The sequence below is a fragment of the Ambystoma mexicanum genome, chromosome 6p (assembly GCF_040938575.1).
Source record: "Ambystoma mexicanum isolate Mex_15411 chromosome 6p, UKY_AmexF1_1, whole genome shotgun sequence".
Taxonomy (NCBI): Eukaryota; Metazoa; Chordata; class Amphibia; order Caudata; family Ambystomatidae; genus Ambystoma; species Ambystoma mexicanum.
The window spans coordinates 1,522,759,440-1,522,783,534 of NC_090935.1; the positions used below are offsets into that span (position 1 = coordinate 1,522,759,440).

A 24,095-nucleotide genomic window follows, 5' to 3' on the forward strand; every position below is an offset into this window, starting at 1 on the left:
AATCGTATTTCACAAATGATTTTGAATTATAAAATGGTCACGTTTCATTTATTCGTTTACAGGACCTGTGAGCTCTAATCTGTGACCTTGAAAAAGAACCACTGTGTACTTCTCTCAGCACTGGACTGGTATTGCAGACTCTCTGCACTAAATCACTAGCCACAGCGGTCTTTGCAGCAGTTAAAATGCTAACACGTGTTCTAGAAAAGAAAGCTTTTAAGGCCCATTTACTGCGTTTCGTTCTACCACTAAGTTTGATTATACTTACCTTTGCCTCAGTATTTATGGATTTGTTTTATTAAGCATTTAATTAAAATAACAGAAAAAGCCCCCTCCTTACAGCGCTAGTCTTGCAGCTAAGTGCATTCCTTCATACCGGGACATTAGTAGGGGAGGCGGAGAGGGAAGGAAGGAGAGCAAAGGAAAGTCTTGAGAAGCTTCCTGAACTTAAGGAGACCGGGCTCAAGTCAGAGAGAGGGGTGGGGGGCTTCCATAGGGAGGCACCAGCGGAGAGAGAGATCTACCCCCCCACTCTCTGCTTGGAAAAGCATCTGATCTGGAGAGTTAGAGCTAGACGACCGAAGGGGAGGGAGGTATTTAGGGAGAGATGGATGTAGACGGGTTCCAGGCCCCAGAAAGCCTTGTGGATGATGCAGAGGGTCTTGAACTTGATCCTAGCAGCAACCAGGAGCCAAAGGAGAGATTTTAGGACGGCAGAGATGCAGTCCCTGGGCATGCGGCCAAAGATAACACTTGCAGTCCTGTTCAGAATTAGTTGAAGGGGGCGAAGGGAGGAGGAGTTAGGCAGATTGAGGAAGAGGCTGTTGCAGTAGTCCAGCCTGGAGAAGACCAGAGTTCTGTAGACAACCAGTTTCTGGGCGAGGTGAGGAAAAGGAGACTGCCTCAGAGGAGGTGCAGCTGGAAGTGGGCCTTCTTGGTAAGGTCTGATGTGAGGGGAGAAGAAGAGAGAGGAGTCGAAGATGACACCAATGTTTTTTGGCTCACAGGAGGGTGAGTGGAGGGGACCATTGAGGGCGGCCACAGTGTGGATGTGAAAGAAGGAGCAGGGGTCGCAATGAGAAGGATCTCTGTCTTACTGGCATTAAGGCAGAGATTGTTAGCAGTGCACTGTGCCTCAATAGCAGACAGCCAGTCAGGAACGAGAGAGGAAGCGGAGGAGGCAGAGAAGGGAAGCTTGAAGGAGAACTGCATGTCATCTGCATAACACTGCAATTTAGGAGAGAAGGTGGGGATCAAATGGGCTAGAGGGGCCAGGTAGATGTTGAAAAGCCAAGGCGAGAGGATAGAGCCCCGAGAAAAGGGTTCAGTTGAGCCTGGGAACGTCGGTCAGAAAGGAAGGAGGTCAATCAGTCCAGAGCCAGGTCTGTGATGCCAAGGGTATTACAGAGCCGTTTTATCACGGTGGCATGAATGACTGTACCAAATGGCCGGGGAAAGGTCAAGAAGGATGAGAACGGAAGGAGAGCTGGAATCGAGATTAGAGAGCAATGCTTCACGGGTGTTCAGGAGAGTAGTTTATGTGCCTCTGGCAGCTCTGAAGGCAGACTGGTGGTCAGGGAGACAACCAACAGATTCAGTGTGGTGGATAAACTGTGAGATGGCCAGCTTTTCCAAGAGTTTGCTCAGGAAGGGGGTAATAGAGATTGGGCGGAACTTTGCCGGACAGGAAGGGTCGGCACAAGGTTTTTTGAGAGTGTGCACATGGGAGTGCTCGAGTAGTGAGGGGAAGGCTCCAGTGGCAAAGGAGTGACTGCAGAAATCAACCAAGGCTGGAGCAAGGAAGCACCTGTTTGGATGAGACTTTCATAGAGATGACTTGTCTAGAAACCTCATCAGGTGTTATGGAAGAAAAAGAGTAGAGTAGGAGGCAGGAGGGGGGGGGGTCAAGCAAGGCCTGAGAGTTGGTGGGGGAAGTAGAGGAGAGTGAGGACAAGATGTCCTAAGTTATAGAAATGAAGCAAGAGGCCAGAGAAGTGCAGAGGGACAGGGAAGGAGGAGGAGAAGTGGAGACTGCAGTAGGGTTGGCGGGTTTCTTGCAGATTTTGAAAAGTTACGCTGTATTGTAAGTGGCCGCAGAGATGCAGGCTTGGATATAGTCCCTCTTCTTCGAGCAGGTAGAGAATATGTATTGCCTTTGGAGCAGCCTGCCACGTTTCAGAGAGGCCAGGTCGGAGTCATACCAGGAGCTGCACTTGGAGGCAGGTTTCATGTCGATCCTCTTGACAGGGGAAAGGACGTCCAGAGTGTTGGAGATTTAGAGTGGAGGTTAGTAAGGGCTGTGTCAGAATGAGAATCAATAGCCCAACAGAATGTTCCCTACAGGAATTAATTATTCCTTTACCATACTTTGATGTTTAGTGGATATAAATCCTAGCCTAAGTCATACATCACTTTGTTAATGTTTACTGCATGAGTACTGACAAAAGCATAATCAGATGAGTGAAGCAAACTAAAAACCTTGAGGGATAAAACATATCAATGTATTGTTTCTCTAACAAAGTAAGTAGGTGAAAATAAATGTGATAAATGATTGTATTAAGAAGTACAACACATGCTCATCACCTTACACAAATGGGGACGTAAATTGGACCAGAAGCTGTTCTAGTCTAAAACCTAATCTACACCTATATTGCCATATTGCTATACATGTACACATCCAAAATACGCCTTTGAGGTTTGGCAAAAGGCATGAAAATAAATTCAAATACATACAAGTTTTTGTGACATAATACATTTGAATACACTCCTATATCCATGGTCTACATTCATATATACCAGAGTTTGACGCTGAGATGAAGTTCACAGCGGTGTTTCGGCAGTGTGTAGTAGTCTAGACCGCCTTCATCAGGAGTAACCCATTTTGGACCCTACGGATGTGAAACATAATATTTATTGTACCTCAAGACTCGACCCAAATCAAATGTTTCTGCCAATAAGAAATATTAACAAGTGCAAGTAAACACAGCCAATGCTGATAAAGGGCAAGGTGAAACCTATTCAGCAACGCTAAGGGGTGCCCGCCACTTCCGACGTACCACTGCATCCACCACAGAAATGCGATTAAGTGCAAGCAGTCAACATTGGTGAGCACCCCTTGGATCTGCCGACGGCTATATCTCAAAGGGAGCAGCACAGCCGAATCAACTGGGCACCTTGTTAGCTGAACAAGAGGACCAGTGCGATTAGTGGTCCCAGCCTGCAACAGGGAAGAATGCACTTAGTGGAAGAAGCAAGGCAGTGGGACTATAAGGAGCCCCTACTAGAGACGTGAAGTTCTACACTCGGACATGGCTTACCGGGGGTGGGGGAGGGACTTGCGCATCCAGGGCAACTGCCACAGAAAGGGGAGGGGGGTGAGAAACTTGCAGCAATAATAGCAAACGCCAACCCTCGATGGTCGCGCTGAAGCAATAAGCAAAACAGAGGAAACACTTCAGTTAAAAGTCAATGAAGAATGAAATAAATTCAGTATAAATCTCTGGTCCTGCATAGCTCTGTCGAAGGCACCCAATTACTCTGAAAGTGAATACTTGTGTAATCCCAAAGCGCGGCAGGCCACTGTCCACGAGAAAGGCTGAAAAGCCCTCAAAGTAAAACGGTGCATCTGCACGGTAAGCGACTAGAAGCTGGAATATAGATTGCTCGGATCTTGTCCGTAGACATATGGCGGTTCATGGAAAAGTATTCAGAGAAATGGAAATGCAAACCGCTACTCACTCGAGCATGAAATCAGACGCTAGCTTCGTCAGACAAACTGTGCGTTTAGTGCTGCTGGGCTACACTGAAGCTGAGCCATTGTACGGGAAAAAGCAGAGACTAAAGTAGGCGCATAGCTAGAAATGGAAAACAGACTGCTGGTGTCCAAGTCTCCGGGCAAAATAAAGATTTGAGCACCAGGGTGGAGAGGGGCACGAGACCGCCGCCCGACAAATGTATGGCAGAAAATAGTGAACTCTGAAATGGCAATAATGTAAGCAAGAATACAAAATTGGATAAGAGCCAAGGATTGGAAAGAACCAAAGCATTGAAATCACCAAGGCTTGGAGAAACACCACGCGACTACCACTCTGCGGGGGTGGAGGCACAAGTGTTGGCTCCAAATGATCATGAATGTGATGGAGTTCAAATATTTGGCATATGTCATTGAATCCTTGCTCTAAGGTGTTCAGCCTAAACACCCATCTTGCTTCTTTGATGGATAAAACTGTGGTAGAGTTAGAAGCCTTCTTAATGGTGTCTAGAAACCACCATAGTATGTCATCATAATACTAATTAGAGAAACAATAAATTGATATGCTTCATCTCTCAAGTTTTTTTGTTTGCTTCACTCATCAAATAATCATTAAATGATTACGCTTCCGTCAGTACTCATGCAGTATATATTGACAAAGTGATGTATGACTTAGGCTAGGATTTATGTCCACAAAACATCAAAGTATGTTAATAGAATAATGAATTCCTGTTGGGCTATAAACTTTCTTAATTTCCGACCAGAGATGGAGAAACCGCCTTAGTACCAGAGGTAAAGTCAGTGACAGTAGTAGGAGGAGGGGGGAGTGAATGTGGCTGCAAAAGCAGCAATTGACACTCGCTTCTGAGGTCGAATGAGAGAGAAGGAGGCTGGCAGTGTGGGCGCAGGCTTTGCCGGGGGACCCAGGAGGACCAGGTAAGCGGACAGGAGAGAATTATCAGATAAGGAGAGAGGGTTGGCGATGGGGATGTCTGAAGAGATGATAACATCCAAAGGGTGTCCGGCTGCATGCGCCAGACCTAAGGGAAGAATGGAGAGGAAAGAGTGACAGAGGTTGCGGAAGAGCCCAGAGGCTGCATCAGGTCCAGGTGAATATTGAAATCTCTGATGAGGATGAGTTTGGAGGAGGAGGCCAGGAGAGAAGAGGCGAGGTCAGCCTATTCTGAGAGGAAGTTGGAGGCCTGACCAGTGTGCCAGTAGATGATGGCCAGAGTCAGACAGAGGCCAGAAGAGACACCAAAACATAAGTGAAGACCCTTTTGTTGGGTAAACTGGGTTAGGACTAATATTTTTCACACTGGTATGCCCAACAATTTTTTATTTTCATTTTGTTTTTATATACAATTTCTCTGTGTATATTACAATAAATAAATAATTATTCTTCTTGGAGCTCAATATTTTTTTTATTTTTGTTTATTATAGTGCATCCTTTTCGCTCAATATCAAAATCAAATATATTATTTATTGGTATGTTTTTTCTTTTTCTATATTGATCTTTCACTGTTTTGGGTTGTCATGTACTTCTTTTCCAACTATTCTCTACATTGCATGCACATTGTTTTCAACTAATTCCTTTCCTACAAGTGTGCATAGTTTGAAGCCTAATTTTACAAATAAACAGACAAACATTTTTTCAATACAAAACATAACAATCTGAACACAATCCAGAAAACATTCCTTGCTATCACCTTACATTGTGGTTCCTCTAAACACCTCAGTGACAACGTATATAAAATGTACAACAAAAATCTCTAAACGTCTAAATGTTGGTACGTAACATTTTTATATAACAGGAGAGACACAAAGCCTGCAGACGAGGAATTCGAAAGAGGAGTAGGCCTGAATGAGCATGATAGTAGCAGGAGCCCACTCAGGGAAGATCAGGGCAACTCTGCCACAGGACGGTTAGGCATGGGCTTAGAGAGGATCTTGTACCATTCAGGAAGGAAGGTATCAAAACTTGTAACAGAGTTGGCAGTGAACCATGTCCTGGTGAGAGCGATAACATCTAGGTCGAGGTCTTCAAGAAGGAGGCAGATGTCAGAGGAGTGTTTGAAGGCAGAGCGAAAGTTGAGGGCAGGTTCCCACTTTTGAAGGTCTTCCAAGGAGGGGTGTAGGAGTGTGGTACACCAGTCGGAGGTGGTAGAGGGGTGGCAGAAAGAGGAGTGGAGTGGAGTGGAAGGAAAGGGGAGGAAATTTATGAGAGACGGAAGATGCCTATCAAGAAGGAGGAGGTTGGGCTGAGAGCCTTGGACCATAACAGTGCCAATTGGGTAGACATTAATGATGACCCTAGAGGACAGGAAGGATGTCAAGAGTACCTCCCAACAGGTGACACCATTAATGGGATAGGAAGAGAAAGGAGGGCACAGAGACCATGAAGGGAATCCAAAGGTCCCGACAAGGAACGACTAAGAGGATGTCAGAGAAAGTCTACCTGGAAGAAGCGTTGACCTAGGTGTCAGCGATGGATGGGCAGGCTTGGATTGGATACCAGGAGATCCTTCTTGAACTGTTTCTGTCCAAACTTCGTCAGAAGGATAGGATACGTGATAGGGGAGATTGAGAGCACCATTGAGGGGGAGTATGGAGAGAAGGAAGGGGGTTGAGAGGGAGGAATTGCAGAGCACGACACCAACTGCAACCAACAGCAAAGCAACAATTTAGAGTGAAGTGTCCTGGAAAGGCAAAAAGGCCTAGGTTATATCATATAACAGAAAGCACAACACCTAGAAGCGAGATGGAAAAACCTAGACAGGAAGATGGGGGGTATGCCCAATTATTTCAACACACCAGTAAATGCAAGAGCATACAGATTTTACTTTTTAGAAATGAGGGAAAAGCCCCAGAGGCTAATTATAAGAAATCACCAGTGCCAGATCAGGATAACATAGAACTGCCAAGATCAGCAGACTGCAGAATTAGATAAGAGATATAAAAAGAGAGGAGGGGCAGTTAGATAGGGAGCAGTAATGGCTGTTCCCACTGCCCACTTGTCAGTCGCTGCAGGTTGACGGATCGGCTGCATGCTCCCACAGCGAATACCGACTGTGGGAGCTGCCATTTGCCTCTGGGCCCAAGTGCCCAGGGCTTGTGGGTAGGGAGGGAGGAAAGCGGGAAGAATAGGAGCCCACAGGCCGTGATGCGGCAGATGTAGAAAAAAACAGTCCCAAACAAGGTCATGCACAAAAAATACAATGCCAATAGTTTGGGACTTTGTGTAGACATGGGAAAGGCATTTGCCAGGCACTGCCATAATGGTACTAATTGGCCATTAAATGGTAATGGCTGGAAAATGGTGCAAGTACCTGGGCATATAATAGCAGTGCCTGGCAAAAGCATATTTAAAACCTATACACAAGCCAAAACTGATGGGTTTGCCAATGCTTCGTTTTAACAGGACTTCAGTGAAGGACATACATACGGCTTATATATCGGCTTATACATCTAGTGGCTAAAGTTAGACCTTTTTAAGACCTTTTTATTATACCAGTAGAACGTTTACAACTCCAATTAAATCATTAACTATTAGAAGACTGCTTTGAAGAAACACTGGCAGGCACTTTGAGTGCAAAGTTTGATGGTATGGCTTGAGAAAGCTAGCTCACACAGATCCCAGGAAGGCGTGTTTTGGGTGGGGAGGGGCAGGAAATGGGTATGAATGGTCATAGGGATTAGCATGGCTTTGGGTGGTCAATGTGTGGGGAAACAACCTAACACCTTTTAAGCATTGTGTCCCTCCCCACATGCCACCCCGCCTAGCTGTACTCCAATGCAATAGTTTTGGCTCAAAAGTGGCCCTTAGCCAAAACTAAATATGTGCCTTTTGTCACCAAAACAAGCACACTGGTCGTGCTGTTCTAGTTAAACTCCTTGTTAAAACAAAAATAGCACAGGGAAATGGGGCTGCCAGGGGATGGACATGCTGCAGACTCAGAGGTATGCTGAATTTATAACAGCAAATCAAGGGAGAGATGGAGAACTGTGCTTTGTCGGGTGTCACATTAGCTAGATTTTTTGGCTCTTTGCATTCTGGGTACTGAAGTCCTCCATCAACAAGGGAATGCATAAAACCAAGCCTGGCAGAAGATGTGTCACGGCTCGTGTGGCTTATTTCAACATGATGGTTTCGGGCTGCCCTTGCTTAAAGCGGAAAACAATAGTCTGATGCGCGTGTGGGGTGCATACATTATAACGGGGAGAAAGAAATATAGCCAGGGGCTAATAGCCGCTGATTAACATGAAACAGCCGGCCAGCCAGCAGGGAGCCAAAACCCTAAATGCCCACTGAAAAGCTATACATCCTTCTTTGTCAGCAAGAGGCTGATGTGGAGAAACCGGTCTTAAAAGGCAACGAGGTGGTAAGAACTTCTGTATGCCTCTAGGGAAGTGACAGCCAGAAGGGCTCCAGCAAACGCAGCTTGTAAGGCCAGTACTGCAAAGCGCACATTTAAAGCTCCAGAATGAAACAAATATATTTTGGTGGGGGAAGTTGCTGGGAACCCCACTGAGAGTTGTGGCCCGTTACAACTGAAAAGGTTGAAAGACACCAACACCATCCCTGCCTAATGCCACATCTTCATTACCCCAAAGCAAGATTCACAAATGGTTGTACTACTTACATTTGGAACATAATGACCATAACCTGCCAAAAAGTATGCACACTCACTCTAAAAATAATTTACAACATGAAGTATCTTTAACGCAAGGCACTTGTAGCAGAGTCATCACTTTCAGAACCCATAAGAAGCCCTGTGACAAGCGTGAACCCCTCACCTTATTTGTTCAAATCTGTTTTTTTTTTTACATTGTATAGGCAAAACTACCAGTCACAGAATGCAGGGTAAAAAATAGGAACGAATACGATTGTCAGGTGGGGCATCCTGAGAATTGTGCACATTGGGCAGTGGAGAACTTGGTCGCTGGCCCACTAAGGTGTCAGGCTGTGTCTGAGCCGTCTCAGCCTCACCCCAATCACCTTGAAGCAGCATACAGCCCATCAGCGCTATACCGATTAGGTTACCTACTTCACTGCCTTTTCAGACTGATGTCACGTGTACAACGGGAGACCGGGGTCACGTGATGAGGGCGGGGAATTTAATAAAGGAATCACCGGAACTACGTCAGTACGGGTTTATGCAGTCCACCAGTGTGTTGTGTCTTCTTTGCTGTGCGTTTGAGGCCCCCGCGGGCCTGCGTATATAATCCCGGCCTCCCAGGCCGGCAGGACTCACACCAGAACACTGGTGACGAAGATCATTCTCACCACGCATGCCTGCTCATCGAACGCTGCTGCAGCCGCAAACAATCCGCGTTCTTCATGAACGCTCCGACAACACGCTGCTGAAATTAATTCTCAAACCGAATGTTGCGCCCCGATTGGCGTTGCAGCAACATTCCAACACATCAATCCAGCACTCCGGAAAGCGTAACGAGGATCGTAACATCCCAAAGACACGTGGTGCCCCGATCAACGCATTTTCTTCATTCCAGAATATCAATTCGGCATGTCAGTAAGCGTTGAAATATCTGTAACGTTCAAAAGACAAACGCTTTGCTTGTCTACATGTGCAAAAAAAAACGCAACAGCAAGTTATACTCCTTTTAAGACCCAGGCTACACTACCTAAATAATAGGGGCATTCCAAAAATCACAAAAAAATTTACAATTTTTTTTTAAAAAGGAGGAAGATTAACTCTCGCTCCATGGCAGGAGTAGCAAGGCCTACTGGCACAACTCCTGAGTAGGCATGTGCGCGCACGTGCCACTGCAAGTGCTGAACAGCGAGAAGAGCATGCGCATTGCTAAAAAGTCAACAACGCGTCAAGCCCTAATACAAGCCCTGCAAGAGTAGCAGCTAGCCCTACTGACAGGAGGAGCAATTTATTCAACCCTGAGAAACAAGACCCCTCACAGACCACGCTCATGGGGCCATTTGTCCCCTACACCACAGGAGCTGCGCTTCGCTGGGGTATATGGCTACAGCAGTTCGAACTACATCTAGAAGCAAGAGACGTCACTGAAGACAAGAAAAAGAGCAATCTCCTCCTACTCAACATTGGGGCAGCAGCACTGCATCCGTTTAACACACTCCCCCACAACAGAACTGCTGATTATTACAATGCAGCCAAGGTAGCACCAACCAGGAAATTCAAACCAGGAAATTCAAACCAGAACTCAACCCCGACTACGAGAGATGTCATTTCTGCATGGCCAGACAACGTGAAAAAGGAAAAAGAGACTATGGACAACTTCATGCAAGACTGAGGGAACTAGCTGTGGGATGTGAATTCCCCGACGAAGAATTTGCAATCCGCTTCCAAGTCATAAACAGGCTGTCACCTGAGAAGCTACGAAGAGCCATACTGTCTGAGAAAAACATCTGACTGTCTCGCATTCTCGAGACGTGACGACTCGAGAACGCACGGATGACCAAGTGGAAGTGATAGAAGCTGCGATCCAACGCCTACCACTGGACAACCCCCAGAAAGGTGAGGAGATCGCAGCCATAAAAAGGCGACAAACCAACCGAGACCAAGAAGATAAACGCTCAAACTACTGAAGATGCACCAGCCCACATGGGCGGAATGACACGTGGAAGTGGTGCAGCGGTCCGTGGCACTGGGGAGAACCTTGCCCCGCATGGGCAGTGTAAAGACTGGAGGGGGGGGGTCTGTACTTCTGCTCTCTATATGGTAAAGGAGAGGCACAGAGGATCCCAGCCAAGATTCTCTATTGTTGGTAGCAATGATCAAGCAATCAAGAACATAGCTTCTCAGGAGGTGATGCAGGCTGGTTAAGTATAGTGTAGTCCCCAAGCACCCACAAAGGAATGTCCACACACTGTTAGTTAAAACACAGTATTTATATAATTAAGGTTCAAGGTTATATACAGAATCACAATAACTCACTTTCTGCTCAGTAAATCTACAATGGCAAATATATACAGTTCTAAGTAGTACCACAATTATTATCAGATTTCATTAAAGTGCATCAACTGTACTCTGGTTAAATGTCACAGAAATCAATTAATAAAGGTTACCAACAATAGACATAGAAGGGAAGGCAGTTGGTTAGAACAATTGGCAGAATACTAGCCCCTGCCGTTTAGGCACAGTTCTGTGTGGAGATCCCCCCCAACCTGGGCAACCTGTAAAATAAATATATGCTACAAGCCCAGTCGATATATTGTTCTATAAGTCTTATTTCCTTCTATAATGTTTCTACCACCACAATATACCTGCAATAGCAGAGTGCGACAACGAGTCATCGACGGATCCTTCTTGAGCGGCTCCCTTTAAAGCAGGAGCCACGGATCATCCAGATCCCTCGAAGAAAGTGAACTCGGCGTCGAGGCGGCAGCTTCGGTCCCAGCGGTGTCGTCGACGACGGAGCAAAGACGTCCTGCAAGGAAGAGGCGTGTGGGGCACCTCGATGTTGATAGTTCAGGACCACAAAGAGTTTGTGAAGAACTGTGGCCCAGCAAGGGCGTCGAGTCGTCCGGCGTCTCTATGGTCTTTGGGTGATGGGAAACCCACTGGCGGATGCTGCTCGGCGCATCGATGGCCAGGCCTTCTCCGGATGGATAAGACGGGCAGCGGTGCGGACGAGCACGTCCGTGAATCAAAAGTCTTAGGCAAAGGAGCGTGCGGCTCTGGTCGTCGATGACACTGCATCAAGCGGTCCCCTCTTCTGGGCAACACGGCTTCGTCGGGCCTCCAGCGGTTACACAAACCTGCGAACCCTGGTCGACGGCGGTGGACAGAATGTCCGGTGCTTATCTTCATTCTCCTCGGCGGTCCCAGTCTCCGGTCGGCAGCCTGTCGAGGGTCTCACTTCCAGGGAACTTCGGCGGTGGTCCCTCGGAGCACGGGAAGAGGGCGCCTAACCAGGTCCTCTCTTCGATCAGTCTCGATGGCTCGGATTTCGGCGAAGGGAGACAGCAGTCAACCTTCTTCAGGCTTGGCGTCGAGATTCAGCTTCAGTTTCAATGTTAGTTTCAACTCCAGCTTCTGAATGATTTCTAGCAGCGAGAGGCCCACAGATATACTAGTTGATCCCCGATTCATTCTACTGGGTCACACTCAGGCAACCAATCACTCAGAAGGGCATTCAGCAGTCAGTCAGCAAATCAGGCATACAGTGCATTCAGGCAATACTCCTCCCTCTCAGACACTCACAACAAGGAATGTGTATTGGGACAAGTACCCAGCCATTCAACACTATACACTGCATTTCTACCAGTTTCGGGCAGGGCTGTCTCAGTCATTGTGTCAAACATCAGAAGCCAGACAGCCACAACAAGAAGTGCATGTTGGTCACACACTCCATTCACCCAGGTCCCACCCACAGGGTGTACCCCCTACATACAGTCACTGGGAAGGCTCCAGCCAGTCTGGCCTGGACTTCAAAACAACACCATATATGGAACTTCCACCCAACAGCCAGTCAGGGGGAAGGGACAGGGTCAGGGCTTCCCAGGACTTTGGGGAAACAAGGTAACAGGCAATAGAAAGGAGGCCACAGGGGCCATCTTGTTTCCTATCAGAAATCAACTGATTCCAATATCAGGGCCTGGGTATGCCAAAATGGACGATACTCAGAGCATCTTTCAAATTCAGCATGGAGCTTCCACCAGCCCATACCCTGCTCTGTGGGCCATACACAGGTGCCACATACACTAGGGGCACAGGGTTGCACCCCCACCCATGGGTGCCAAACATACACTAGGGGCACAGGGTTGCACCCCCAACCATGGGTGCCATAAGGGTATCCCATGGGTCTGTACACCAAACAAAAACAGGAAGAGCTGCACTGCCAGGAGTCGCACATGGACTCCTGGGCAGAAAACTATACAGAACACAAATGAAAAAGGACTACAGGACAAGGACAGGAAGGCCCTGTCCCTCCAATGCATTTCCAGCATCGCAAGGATTAACTTGCCGAAAATACAAACGCCTAAACCATTTTGTGGCTGTGTGCCTACACCCTCCTAGCCCGAGGGAAGCAGACCAGCAACAGCATGATCACACAACAAGAGCCATCCAACCAGCCAAGGGGAAGAGGAAGAGCAAGAGCAGTTGACAGCTCACAAAGATCACCCAGCAGCAGCGAAAGGGAAGAAGGCGTTCACCAGACAGATGCGGAAAAGGGCAGGAAAAAAGGAACATCGGGTACACATGATATCCGCCGCAGAACCACACAGAACAAAGCATGGGAAAGCCAGGAGGCAGAAGAAATAACCTTCCTGCACAGTCACATCAGATGAAAACCCCATGAAGGTAGTCATTGACATGAGAGCAATTGTCAACGTGATGCGCACACACGCATTCAACAATCTCAACCCAAAGCCGGCACTTCAATACAAAAGAGTGCAACTGTTCACATATAGCTGCAAGAAACTGCTGCCGGTACAGGAGCCATTCCGGTCGAACCTGTCCTACGACATTTCATGCCGAATGAGAGTCTATGTAGTAGATGCAGGCTTAGAGATGCTACTAAGCTGCCGAACAGTGGAGAAACTGCGACTGATCCAATTCGCTTTCAGCATACAACCGACTGAAATTGACCACCACCTCAAAAAGCATCACTGAGTGTTCCAAGGCATTGGATGCCTCCGGGGTAGGACCATCTAGCTGCATCTCAATCCAACGATAGAACCGAAGGCATTATGACATTGCTGTGTCCCTTTCCATATGAGGGAGGCGGTTGAAAAGGAGCTAGAAAAGTTTGAAAAATCTGGCATCATTGAAAAGACACCAGGGCCAACCCCATGGGTTTCGCCCATGGTCGTGGCACAAAAACCAAGGCACAAAAACCAAAGCAGCCCAACGCTGTGAGAATTTGCATAGACATGAGGCTACCCAACGCAGCAATTGAGAGAGAGCAGCACGTCACACCAACCATCGACGAGCTGATCGTCGACCTGACAGGGGCCAAGATCATCAGTAAATTGGACCCCAGATCAGGATACCATCAGCTGCGCCTGGCGAAAGAATCGAGATATATAACCACATTCTCTTCCCACCTTGGCCTAAGAAGGTACAAACGTTTGAAATTTGGCATATCCTCAGCAGCCGAGGTGTTCCAAAATGAGATCTGCAAAGTTCTGTATGGCCTCGAGGGAACCAAACATAAGCGATGACATCACTGTCAATGGGACCAATGCCAGCGAACACCACGAGCGACTCGCAGCAGTCCTACAGCAGCTAGAGGAAGCTGGGCTCAAGTTAAATGCTGAAAAAGGCAAGTTCTGCAAAGAAGAGCTCAGTTTTTTTGGGTACATCTTAAACGCTGAGGCAGTGTCGCCAGACCCAGCTAAGGTGAGCGACAAAGAACACCAAAGCCCCAACTTCAGCTACCGAGGTGAGGAGCTTTATGGGCATGCAACATACTGTGCAAGGTTTATTCCCGATCTTGCCACCCTCGCAAGCCCCCTGCAAGATATAACAAAGGACAAAAAGTGGGAGTGGACGACCCAACATCAACAAGCAAACTAAAGACTCGCTGTCCAACACCACTATCATGGCGTTTTTCAAAGTGGACCAGGCAACTGAACTCTTAGTAGATGCCAGCCCTGTAGGACTATGTGCTGTCCTCACGCAGGTAGACAGACGGCAGCCTACACCCCATAGCTTTTGCCAGCCGCGCACTTACAAAAACAGAGCAGAATTATGCACACATCGAGAAAGAGACACTAGCAATCTCTGGGGCTGCCGCCACTTCGGAGCATACTTGCTAGGGCAACTTGCCAAAGTTTTCACTGACCATAAGCCTCTTAGCCCCATCTTCAAAGGGTCAGCGCCACATCCCCCTGCAAGGATAGAAAAGTGTGTGTTATAGCTGCAACCTTTCAAAATCGAGGTGGAATACAGAGCTGGAGCAGACAACCCGGCAGACTATCTCTCCCGCCAACCGCCATGGCACGGAGCTCGAAGAACAACACGCAACAGAAACTGAGGAACACGTATGCCATGTCATTGCATCCACATGGCCACAATCTCTCATGCTACAAGAGATAACGGATGAAACAAAAACCGATGCCTGCCTGATACGAACCATGCAAGCCGTCCAGACAGGGGACTGGAAGAATTACCTGACAGCAGTAGCACAGCGGACTCAAGCTGCCCAGGAAAAACTGCAGGCATTGTTTGGGATCCGCCATGAACTCACAATATCAAATGAAGGGGTGCTGGTAAAAGGACACAGGATCATCGGTATGCAGTGATAAAAATCGCTGCAAAAATGTCGCCTTTACAAAGAATAGCGTGGTTTGGCCCGTTAAAGGTGTACCCCGTTACACCATGTAAGGGGAGCGGGGGTGTCACCCCGCTCCTCTTAAATGGTATAATAGGTCTGGGGGTTGTGGGTGTGTCCCCGGCATCCTTTACATGGATTGCGGCGGCAAAACCACAGCCTTTTTGCCGTGATATTTTGTGTCCAGAGCCATTTTTTGCCACATTTTTAACACATGGAACCAGATCATCCTACCAACTATGCTAGAGAAGAGGGCACTGAAGCTAGCGCACAGCGGAGACCAAGGCATAGTAAAAACGCAATCGTATTTTGAAATCCAGAATTTGGATGCTGTGCATGCAACAACGCTTGATGAGCTTGGTCGAGTCATGCGCAGCATGCCAATAATCAAGAAGGCTGGCAGCACCGGAACCGATAATCAGCGCCCAATGAATCGGTAAGCATGGACTTCTGCACCATTGCTGGAGAAGGATATCTCCTAGTCTTGGTAGACAAGTTTAGCCGCTACCCAGACGCCGAAAATGTAAAATCCATAATGCGGGATCTGTGATCACGGCACTCAAGAAAATATTTGCAGTGCATGGGATCCCCTCCAAGCTGAAAAGCGATAACGGCCCGTCGTTCACCAGCCAGGAGCTAAGACGATTCCTCCAAGACCCGAGCATCAAGCACAAGAAAATCACTCCCTACTGGCTGCAGTCTCATGGAGTCTTTGAACAAAGCCATACGCATTTCAAAGGAACACAACCACCATGGCTAGCAGCCTTATACCGGTTCCTGCGTACCCACCGCCAAACTCTGCACATGTCAACAGGTGTGTGAGCCTTGCCGTCCTCATGTTCTGAGTACCAATCCAAGCACAGCTCCCTATGCATCCGAGCTGGGCAACCACATATCCCAATATGCCATATCATTACATACCCCTCATCGAAGAAAGGAGAGTCCGGAGGAACAGGAGAGCCAAGCATGCCATGCCCAACACCCGGAATTACAGCCAGGAGACACTGTGCTGGTAAAGAACAGAGCACCCCAAAAGAAAATGACATTGACCTTTGAGTCCCGCCTGTGGACAGTCCGCGATGCAAAACACAGCATGATAATGGCTACCCGAGGGACGGAAGTGGTGACCAGGAATGTGTGTCACTTCCGGAAGGTTCCGGGAGCGATGTGGCATGAACAGCCAACACACCCGTCGACAGGGGATGGCCCGCCCGCACAGCCGGAAGCAGCAGAGCAGACTGTGGAGGACTCTTCACTCCAAACAGAAAGTGAACAGCCTCCCCAATGAATAGTGCGATACCAAGCTCCCCCAGAGCAGAAGAGACTGTGAGGGCCAACCTTTGTTACCAACTGATGGAGAGACCAAAACCATCCTCCCGTCTCCGCGGGTATGTCCTGCAAGGGATATATTGCAGAAGGAGCTAGGCAGAAGTATGCCAGTAAGAGACTACAGGCCTAAGAGCTATGTTCAAATATTTGGACCTATGTTGTTTTCAACATTCTAAGTTTGGGAGAAATGTGATGTGGGCCTGCGTATATAATCCCGGCCTCCCTCACCACCAGAGGACGGCAGGAATCACACCAGAACACAGACCAGCGGATTCTGGGAAGGGAGAATAGGGTGGAGGAGGACACCATCATCTTTCCTCGGTAATAAGAGAGTGCATCTGCTTTTTCATGGAAAGACTGGGGGAAACCTTAAGAGTGCTCTATGTTGAGCAGAAACCAGGATGCCCCTACTGAATTAACCTCCCAACCCCCAAAAGCACTGGATCCGGAGTGAGCTATCAACCGCTACCAGCAAGGTCAGCTAAGGAACACACAGCACCACCAGACCGAAGTGGGCTTCAATACATGATTACTCCATAATTCGTTTTTGCACTGGGTAGGAATTCACACCACCCTAATAATCAAACATGCATTGCACGCAATCAAGGGGGCAGAGGAAGGAAGGATTGTTGTGCGGCGGCCTGGACGAATCACTGTACATTGCATGCTCATTGGTTAAAATAGATATACTGTCATAAAAATCAACAATGTGTGCATTTACCTTTTCCGGACCAAGCCTTGGCAGTAACCATGTCAACCATATCCGTTTTTTTTTTTTTAAACGGGCAAAATACCTCTTCTAACTTTTCTGAAAGCAATGCTTTGGTACATAGGTTATGCGCCGAAACCACTACCCCATTCCCTGGACCTTGCGGCCTTCGGGCCCCCCGACCCCCTCGACCTGCTCCGTTCCCCGTGGCTTCCCCTTCCCCTCCCGCCGCCCGCCTACCGGACCTCCCTCTCCTGTGATTGGCCATTCGGGCCATGCTGTGTGCCTGGGCCTGCAGCTTCACCTGGGAGAACGCCATTACCAGAACGGCAACCCTAGGTGAGCTGCAGGAACCCACTACCCCATTCCCTGCACCATGCGGCCTTGGAACCCCCCCACCTGCTCAGTTCCCGTGGCTTCCCCTTCTGCTCCCTCTGCCCGCCTCCCGGACCTCCTTCCCCTGCGATTGGCCATTCGGGCTATGCTGTGTGTCTGGGCCTGCAGATGCACCTGGGAGAACGCCATTAGCAGCACGGCGACCCCTGGTGAGCTGCAGGGACCCACTACCCCATTCCCTGCACCATGGGGCCTCGGACCCCCCCAGCCCGCTCGACCTGCTCCCTTCCCCTCCCTCCGCCCACCTCCCGGACCTCCCTCCCTTGTGATTGGCCATTCGGGCCATGCTGTGTGCCTGGGCCTGCAGCTTCAACTGGGAGAACACAATTACCAGCACGGCGACCCCAGGTGAGCTGCAGGGACCTGCTACCTCATTCCCTGCACCATGCGGCCTCGGACAACCACCCGACCCCCTCGACCTGCTCCCTTCCCCTCCCTCCGCCCACCTCCCGGACCTCCTTCCCCTGTGATTGGCCATTCGGGCCATGCTGTGTGCCTGCAGCTTCACCTGGGAGAACGCCATTACCAGCACAGCAACCCCAGGTGAGCTGCAGGGACCCACTACCCCATTCCCTGCACCATGCGGCCTCGGACCCCCCCCCCCCTGATCCCCTCGACCTGCTCCGTTCTCCATGGCTTCCCTTTCCCCTCCCTCCGCCCGCCTCCCAGACCTCCCTCCCCTGTGATTGGCCATTCGGGCCATGCTGTGTCCTGGGCCTGGAGCTTCACCTGGGAGAACGCCATTACCAGCACAGCGACCCCAGGTGAGCTGCAGGGACCCACTACCCCAACCCTGTCGACCTGCTCCGATCCCGTTCCCCGTGGCTTCCCCTTCCCTTCCCTCCCCTGTGATTGACTGATTGTCTGGTCTTAATTGACCCAACTAAGGCAGCCCTCTACCTGCCAGCCCTGCGGCTAAGGGCCCTAAGGCAAAGGACGGCTCCTGCACTGGCGGCTCCAAGATGTCTGCCGGTGTCCGCAGGGGAAGCAAAGGAAGCCAGCAGCTAACAGACACCAACAAAAACTGTAAGTGTGGCATGGGTAGGGGGTAGAGCAATCACTCTACTCCAGAAAGCCCTCGCCACTCTACCTACCCCTCCATAACGTTGACTATCATAAATGATGCACTACACACTAACATACTGTTACGTTATGCTGCTTGGCATTTGAATAGCCCTTTGTATATCATTGATAGGTCCACACAGCCAATGTTAACTAGTGGTAATGCTTACTAACCTATAGAAAACGGTCAAGATCAGCCTATGTCCCCTTTGACAGATGTAATAATCGTTAGCATATGCCACATCTAGATAGAATTGTAAATGTCAGCATATGCCGCACTTAGTTGGAATCCTCAACGTAGCCTGCCTCGCAATTAGATAGAATTGTGAATCTTAGCATGTGCACACATAGAGGGAACTCCTAAGCTTAGCATGAGCCACATCTAGATAGAATTGTAAATTTCAGCATATGCCGCACTTTGTTGTAATCTTCAACGTAGCCTGCGTTAATCTAGATAGAGATGTTATTCAATGATTGATATACGACTCTCCTGCCATGCCTAGAGCAAGCATACAATCATGAATCAATAACCAACCCACTAACAATTTCACTCCTCTGCATACACCTCTCAAACTCAAACCAAACAACCACAAGCCTTAAACGCAGAAAACCACGCAAACTTCACTACAACAACAAAACAAACCACACATAGACTTGCACAACAGCACACAGGACTACCAACCGAATAACACCCCAAGCCCAGCCAATGGACCGGACCCACCAGGCTGAGGCTGCCAACAGCACATCACTGCTATCCTTGCACGTTTCCAGCTCATTCCCACTAACTCAACCCCGCTCTCCCTTTTTCAGAGCCGCCAGAGCGCAAGGGGACCAATCCGGTGGTGATAGTGCGCTGTACAAATATCCTTTAACATTAACATTATTCATCTCGTTCATTATTACGCAGCCTTGTAGAACACCCATAAGTAAAACCCTTTCAATTCAATAATTCTTTATTTGCATAGTCTCCCTTCTGTGTTTACAAGCGTTGAAACGAACAACAGATCCGTAGGGTTAACAAATGTTTACATACGAGAGCGCGCAGACTCGGAAAAAAGCCACGCTCTACCACTTATGACCCCTGTTGTACCCTGCCCCCAGCCACTACCCGAGACTACGCTCACCTTCTGAAGCGCCGGGGTAGGGGCGGCTGGAGAGACGCGCTTGCCGCAGCATTAGAGCGCGCTGCCGGTTCCGTTCCACTTTAGCCCGTAAAGCGGCCGGCAGCGGTGCTTCTTCCTTCGTCTGCTCGACATCAGCATTCATGCTCTCGGTCGCCATTTCCTTATCCTCCGTGTTTGGGAATTCTAAGAATCATGAATGAACACATTACCCTCCCATCTGTTCAAAGCGCATGCGTCTCCTACATAAAGGAAGCAATTTTGGAGTAACATTACAGCTCCACTTGATTTACAGAAGGATCTCTTTGGGAACAACCAGGTGATGTTTAATAGCGAACCTCTCAAAATATAAAACTTTTCCATGGCCGTATTATTTCTCCCACACAGTACCTGTCGGCTGTCCAAAAAAACCTTTAAGTCATTAGTAGAAGTTGTTATATTAAGATGGTAGCTGTTGTTACGTGTATGTATGATGTAGAATGGTTCTGGAATCCCTTGATTCCAGAACCATACAATTGAAAGGATGCATACCGTTGAGGTCACACCTTCCTGGGGACCTTTTTACTTATAATAAATACATCAAATGAAACAAAATCATCTGTGCCAATGTATGATGATATATGACAATTTGGCTACGAGGATCGTTTTTGCCAAAGGTCCCTGGCTGAGGAATGACGAGCCTTGGCGTGCGAGCTGATGTATAACGCTACGCCACAAGCAGAACGAAACTGGAGTGTGTCAGAAGTGCGGCGAACTAATAAAGGAGATAACGGCGAGTGGAAAGAAGCAGTATGGGAACTTTACTAAATATACCTGAATGGTAGTGACTAGTTCCCATCCGAGAAAGGGACCATACCAAAGACCCGCCCACTCTTTTTCACGTGACCTCTGATGTCATCCATGTGATTTCCGGAGCAATGCAGCGGTTCCGGTGTTGTATGCTATCCTGCATCCCATGGTAGCTTGTGGGAGGCAGTGTTCGGCAATCTTTGGAGCCACGCTCACTTTGATTACCCCGCCCATCCACAGATGGCTACAGCCATTCCGCCCCTGCCCATTCCTGTCATCTGTAGGGATGCAGAATATCACACAAACCAAGAGGGCAAGGAAATGTTAACTGCAAACAGTTCAACTCATCAAGCACTACCCGTTTCCCAGTGTCACAGTCTCCCTGAGAAACACAGGTTGCGTGATAAATCTGACAACACATTTCTTGTATCATAAGCAGCAGAGGCTTTCTTATGCATGATGGTGACTTTCCAACTGAAAGGCCCCAGTCACTGTGCTAATCTGTGACATTTAAAGCCAGCAACACAATAAAGCACCATTTGAAAATGTTTTCACATCCATAACGTCTAATAGCTTTATATCCCAAAACGTAAAGTGTGCTTTCATGTCCTTAGTTGAATGTTCTTAAAACCATACACATACATGCCAACATTTCAACCCACCTGTGCGGGAGATTACTCTGAAAAATCGGGAAACTGAGATTTTCCCATAGGAATGTATTGGCAAAGATTCATTTTAGGCGGGAGAACGTGAAAAATAGCAATATTTTTCATGCAAAAATCGGGAGTCTCCCGCCTAAATCGGGAGGGTTGGCATGTACGAATACATAACATGCTGGAGGTTTGTACAAATCTCCAAACCTAAATGAGTTTTTTACGCCTCTTTTATTGTGTGTCTGAAAGCGCTGAAAATAAAGTGAGTAAACAGCTCTCTCACCCGCCAAGACTCCTGCACGCCCATTCATTCCAATGGGCGTCTCACCCGCCAAAAACAAAATCGGGGGATTTCACCCGCCTTTGCAACTCAAATGGTTGACAACTATGCCTTTGGCAGCTTATAGTTTTCCATTCAGGATGTGGAAAATAAAGGTACGCTGATATTATTTTGGCCTAACATGCTACTATAAGGATTTACAGGTTGTCATGATGCTTTACTATGCAATTTGTGGATTTTACAATTAATCTCTATAGGACAGTATTATTGTAGGTCTTGACACCCAAAACTTAAATATTTGTTCCAAGTAAAGGCGGAAAAAGGTGGCCGCGCCCAAATTACACATTGGTTTAAAATCCCTGCTTTGCTGTTTAGCGAAAGTGTTTGATCCTGGGCAAATAATGTAATCTCACACTGGGCCTCATTACAAGTCCGGTGGTAACCCTGCTGTGCTACTGGGGGGTTGCCGTCGGACTTGCAAAATTTACAGGCACCTGGCTTGCCATAAACACCAGAGAATTACGACCCCCGGTGTTCCGGGAAGTCAGGCGCCGGTAAATGGTAAATCCCCATTCCCATTTGAGTCCCATAGGACTCAATGAGAATGGGGATGACTGAAGCACCGGCTTCCGTGAAAGTCTGCAGGCGGGTGCCTTCGTGCCCACCAGGTCTGACCCTGGCAATCCAGATTGCACCCGCCCGCAGACTCGTAGTGTGCCGGTCCGGTAATAACGATCCCGGTACGCTTACCGGTACCATTGTTACTGGACCGGCACACTCGTAATGAGCCCCACTGACCTCAACTGCAAAAATTGGAGTGCTCATAAGTGATTACGTTTACACCCTCACAATAGGACAGTTTTAATAAGTATAGGGACAAATTAGTTTACCCTGGTGCTCCTCTGCTAGTGGCCCCAATACTGTCACATAGAATTGCATTATTGCTGCACTGGCCCTCTCACAGTTTCGTATCACTTGATTCGACAGGCAGACATATGACCTCATTATGAGTCCGGCGGTAGCCGTGCCGGTAAAAACGGCATGGCTGCCATCAGAGTCATTTTTGTTTCAGTGCCCGGCAATGGGGACTTACTGGGGCATTACGGCCCTGGTGGTCCCTACGGCAGGGCGTGCGTGCAACAGTGCTGGTGCATCCATCAAGGTCTGCGAGCGGGTGACCCACTCGTAGTTTGCCGGTCCGAAAACAGCGATGCTGGCAAGCTTACCGGTACCATTGTTTCCAGACTGGCAAACTTGTAATGAGGCCCATAGTCTCACCAGCCAGTAACTGTGGTAGAACCAACAATACATGTTCTCCCATGTTGCTTCCAGCCACTGAAGTTGCTCGAGCCATCCAGAATACTGCCCCACACTCGGCTATGTCCTGTTATGCAAGGATATTGAGCCCCTAAGAGTTGGACCAAACATTGGCAGCAAAGGTGCCGGGAATAGCCCTTCAAAACAAACAGTGCGCAGGAACTAGAACATTACGTCTGCACGTAATACCTTTTACTTAAACTCTGCAAGCTAGTCTTGGAGGAAAGATGGGGGCACCAAGCAAGCTCTGCAGCAACACAATCTACTGCCAAAAGTCCACATCCAGGCCAATGGAAGAGTTGTATTTAGCTCAGCTTGGACTTGTGTATTTATAAACCAGTTATAAACTTATTGTTTTTTGTTAACAGGACTCTGCGGCTGTATATCCCTGGTGCGTAGCTGCTAGGTTCTTCTCAGCCATGTTTGCTGTATACTTTGCTAGTAAGCAACAAGGACATCACATTAGCAGAGAATCAGGGACGGACGCATGGCCTTTCAGCTTTTTCAAATGAAAGGGGCCTCGAGCCTCAGGGGGCTGCTGGTAACAGCCTCCATATTGCCACTCAGCAGTGTAATAACACAGCAATATATTCATTTATATATTGCTCACTTTCTGAGTCTCACAGTGTGCGCTTGCAGTGCTGCTGCTGGAGCCCGTCCTGCCGTAACTTTGAGGAAAACAGAAATATTATCACCTACTTTCAAAACTGTTTCCTCCACGTCAGCCACTTTCTTATGAAGAAGGATCATTCACAACTATTCAGCGGCCATTCAGTGTTTTCAGCTCCCTGCTGGCTCGTGATAATTGGCGGCTATTAACCTTATCTTTATCTCCCTTATAATGTATGCCCTCCACCCCACAGGAGCCTCAGACTGCTTTCTGCTCTAAGCAAGGGGAGCCCCAACCATCATGTTGAAATGTTCCCCCACACATCTTCACCCGGGCCTGCAGAGAATATTCCATTATGTTTAGAGAGGACATTATATCAGACCTATGTGCACAACTACATCAAAACTATTTTGCCCTGACATACCGCACGTCATAACGTTGCATACTATGCACATGTACTAGAGGTGCAGCATTCATATACTTACAAGAACAGTACAAACAATTTTGATAGTGGGGGTGCAAGATATCATGGCCTGAACAAACCTACAGTAATTTGCACCCCTGACTCTCTGAAGTTAATTTACACTAACACAAGTGGTCACCCTGTTTTATGTTTAATCTGGTCCCACCGATGCAGAGGCACTATTTAGCCCCTCCTGGGACACCCCCATACCTTTTGATTGTGGGGGGTGCAATATATCATGGCCTGAACGCACCTATGGTAATTTGCTTCTCCAGCATGGGGTCTGGCATGGATTCACATGCTCATGAATATTCCCCGTCGTCAGGCTGGGAATCCTC

General features: G+C 48.2%; 1 protein-coding gene across 1 annotated transcript in view; it reads right to left on the bottom strand.

Annotated features, from left to right (window-relative positions):
• Positions 1-20,605, bottom strand: part of XPA (XPA, DNA damage recognition and repair factor) — a 214,963-nt gene extending 194,358 nt beyond the window's left edge. The window contains exons 1-2 of the mRNA XM_069626385.1: positions 20,459-20,605; positions 19,649-19,831 (exon numbers count right to left, since the gene is read on the bottom strand). Coding sequence (XP_069482486.1) covers positions 19,649-19,831; positions 20,459-20,483 — 208 coding nt within the window. The 5' untranslated portion in view covers positions 20,484-20,605. The remainder of the gene's footprint in view (positions 1-19,648; positions 19,832-20,458) is intronic.
• Between the last annotated feature and the right edge of the window lie 3,490 nt (positions 20,606-24,095).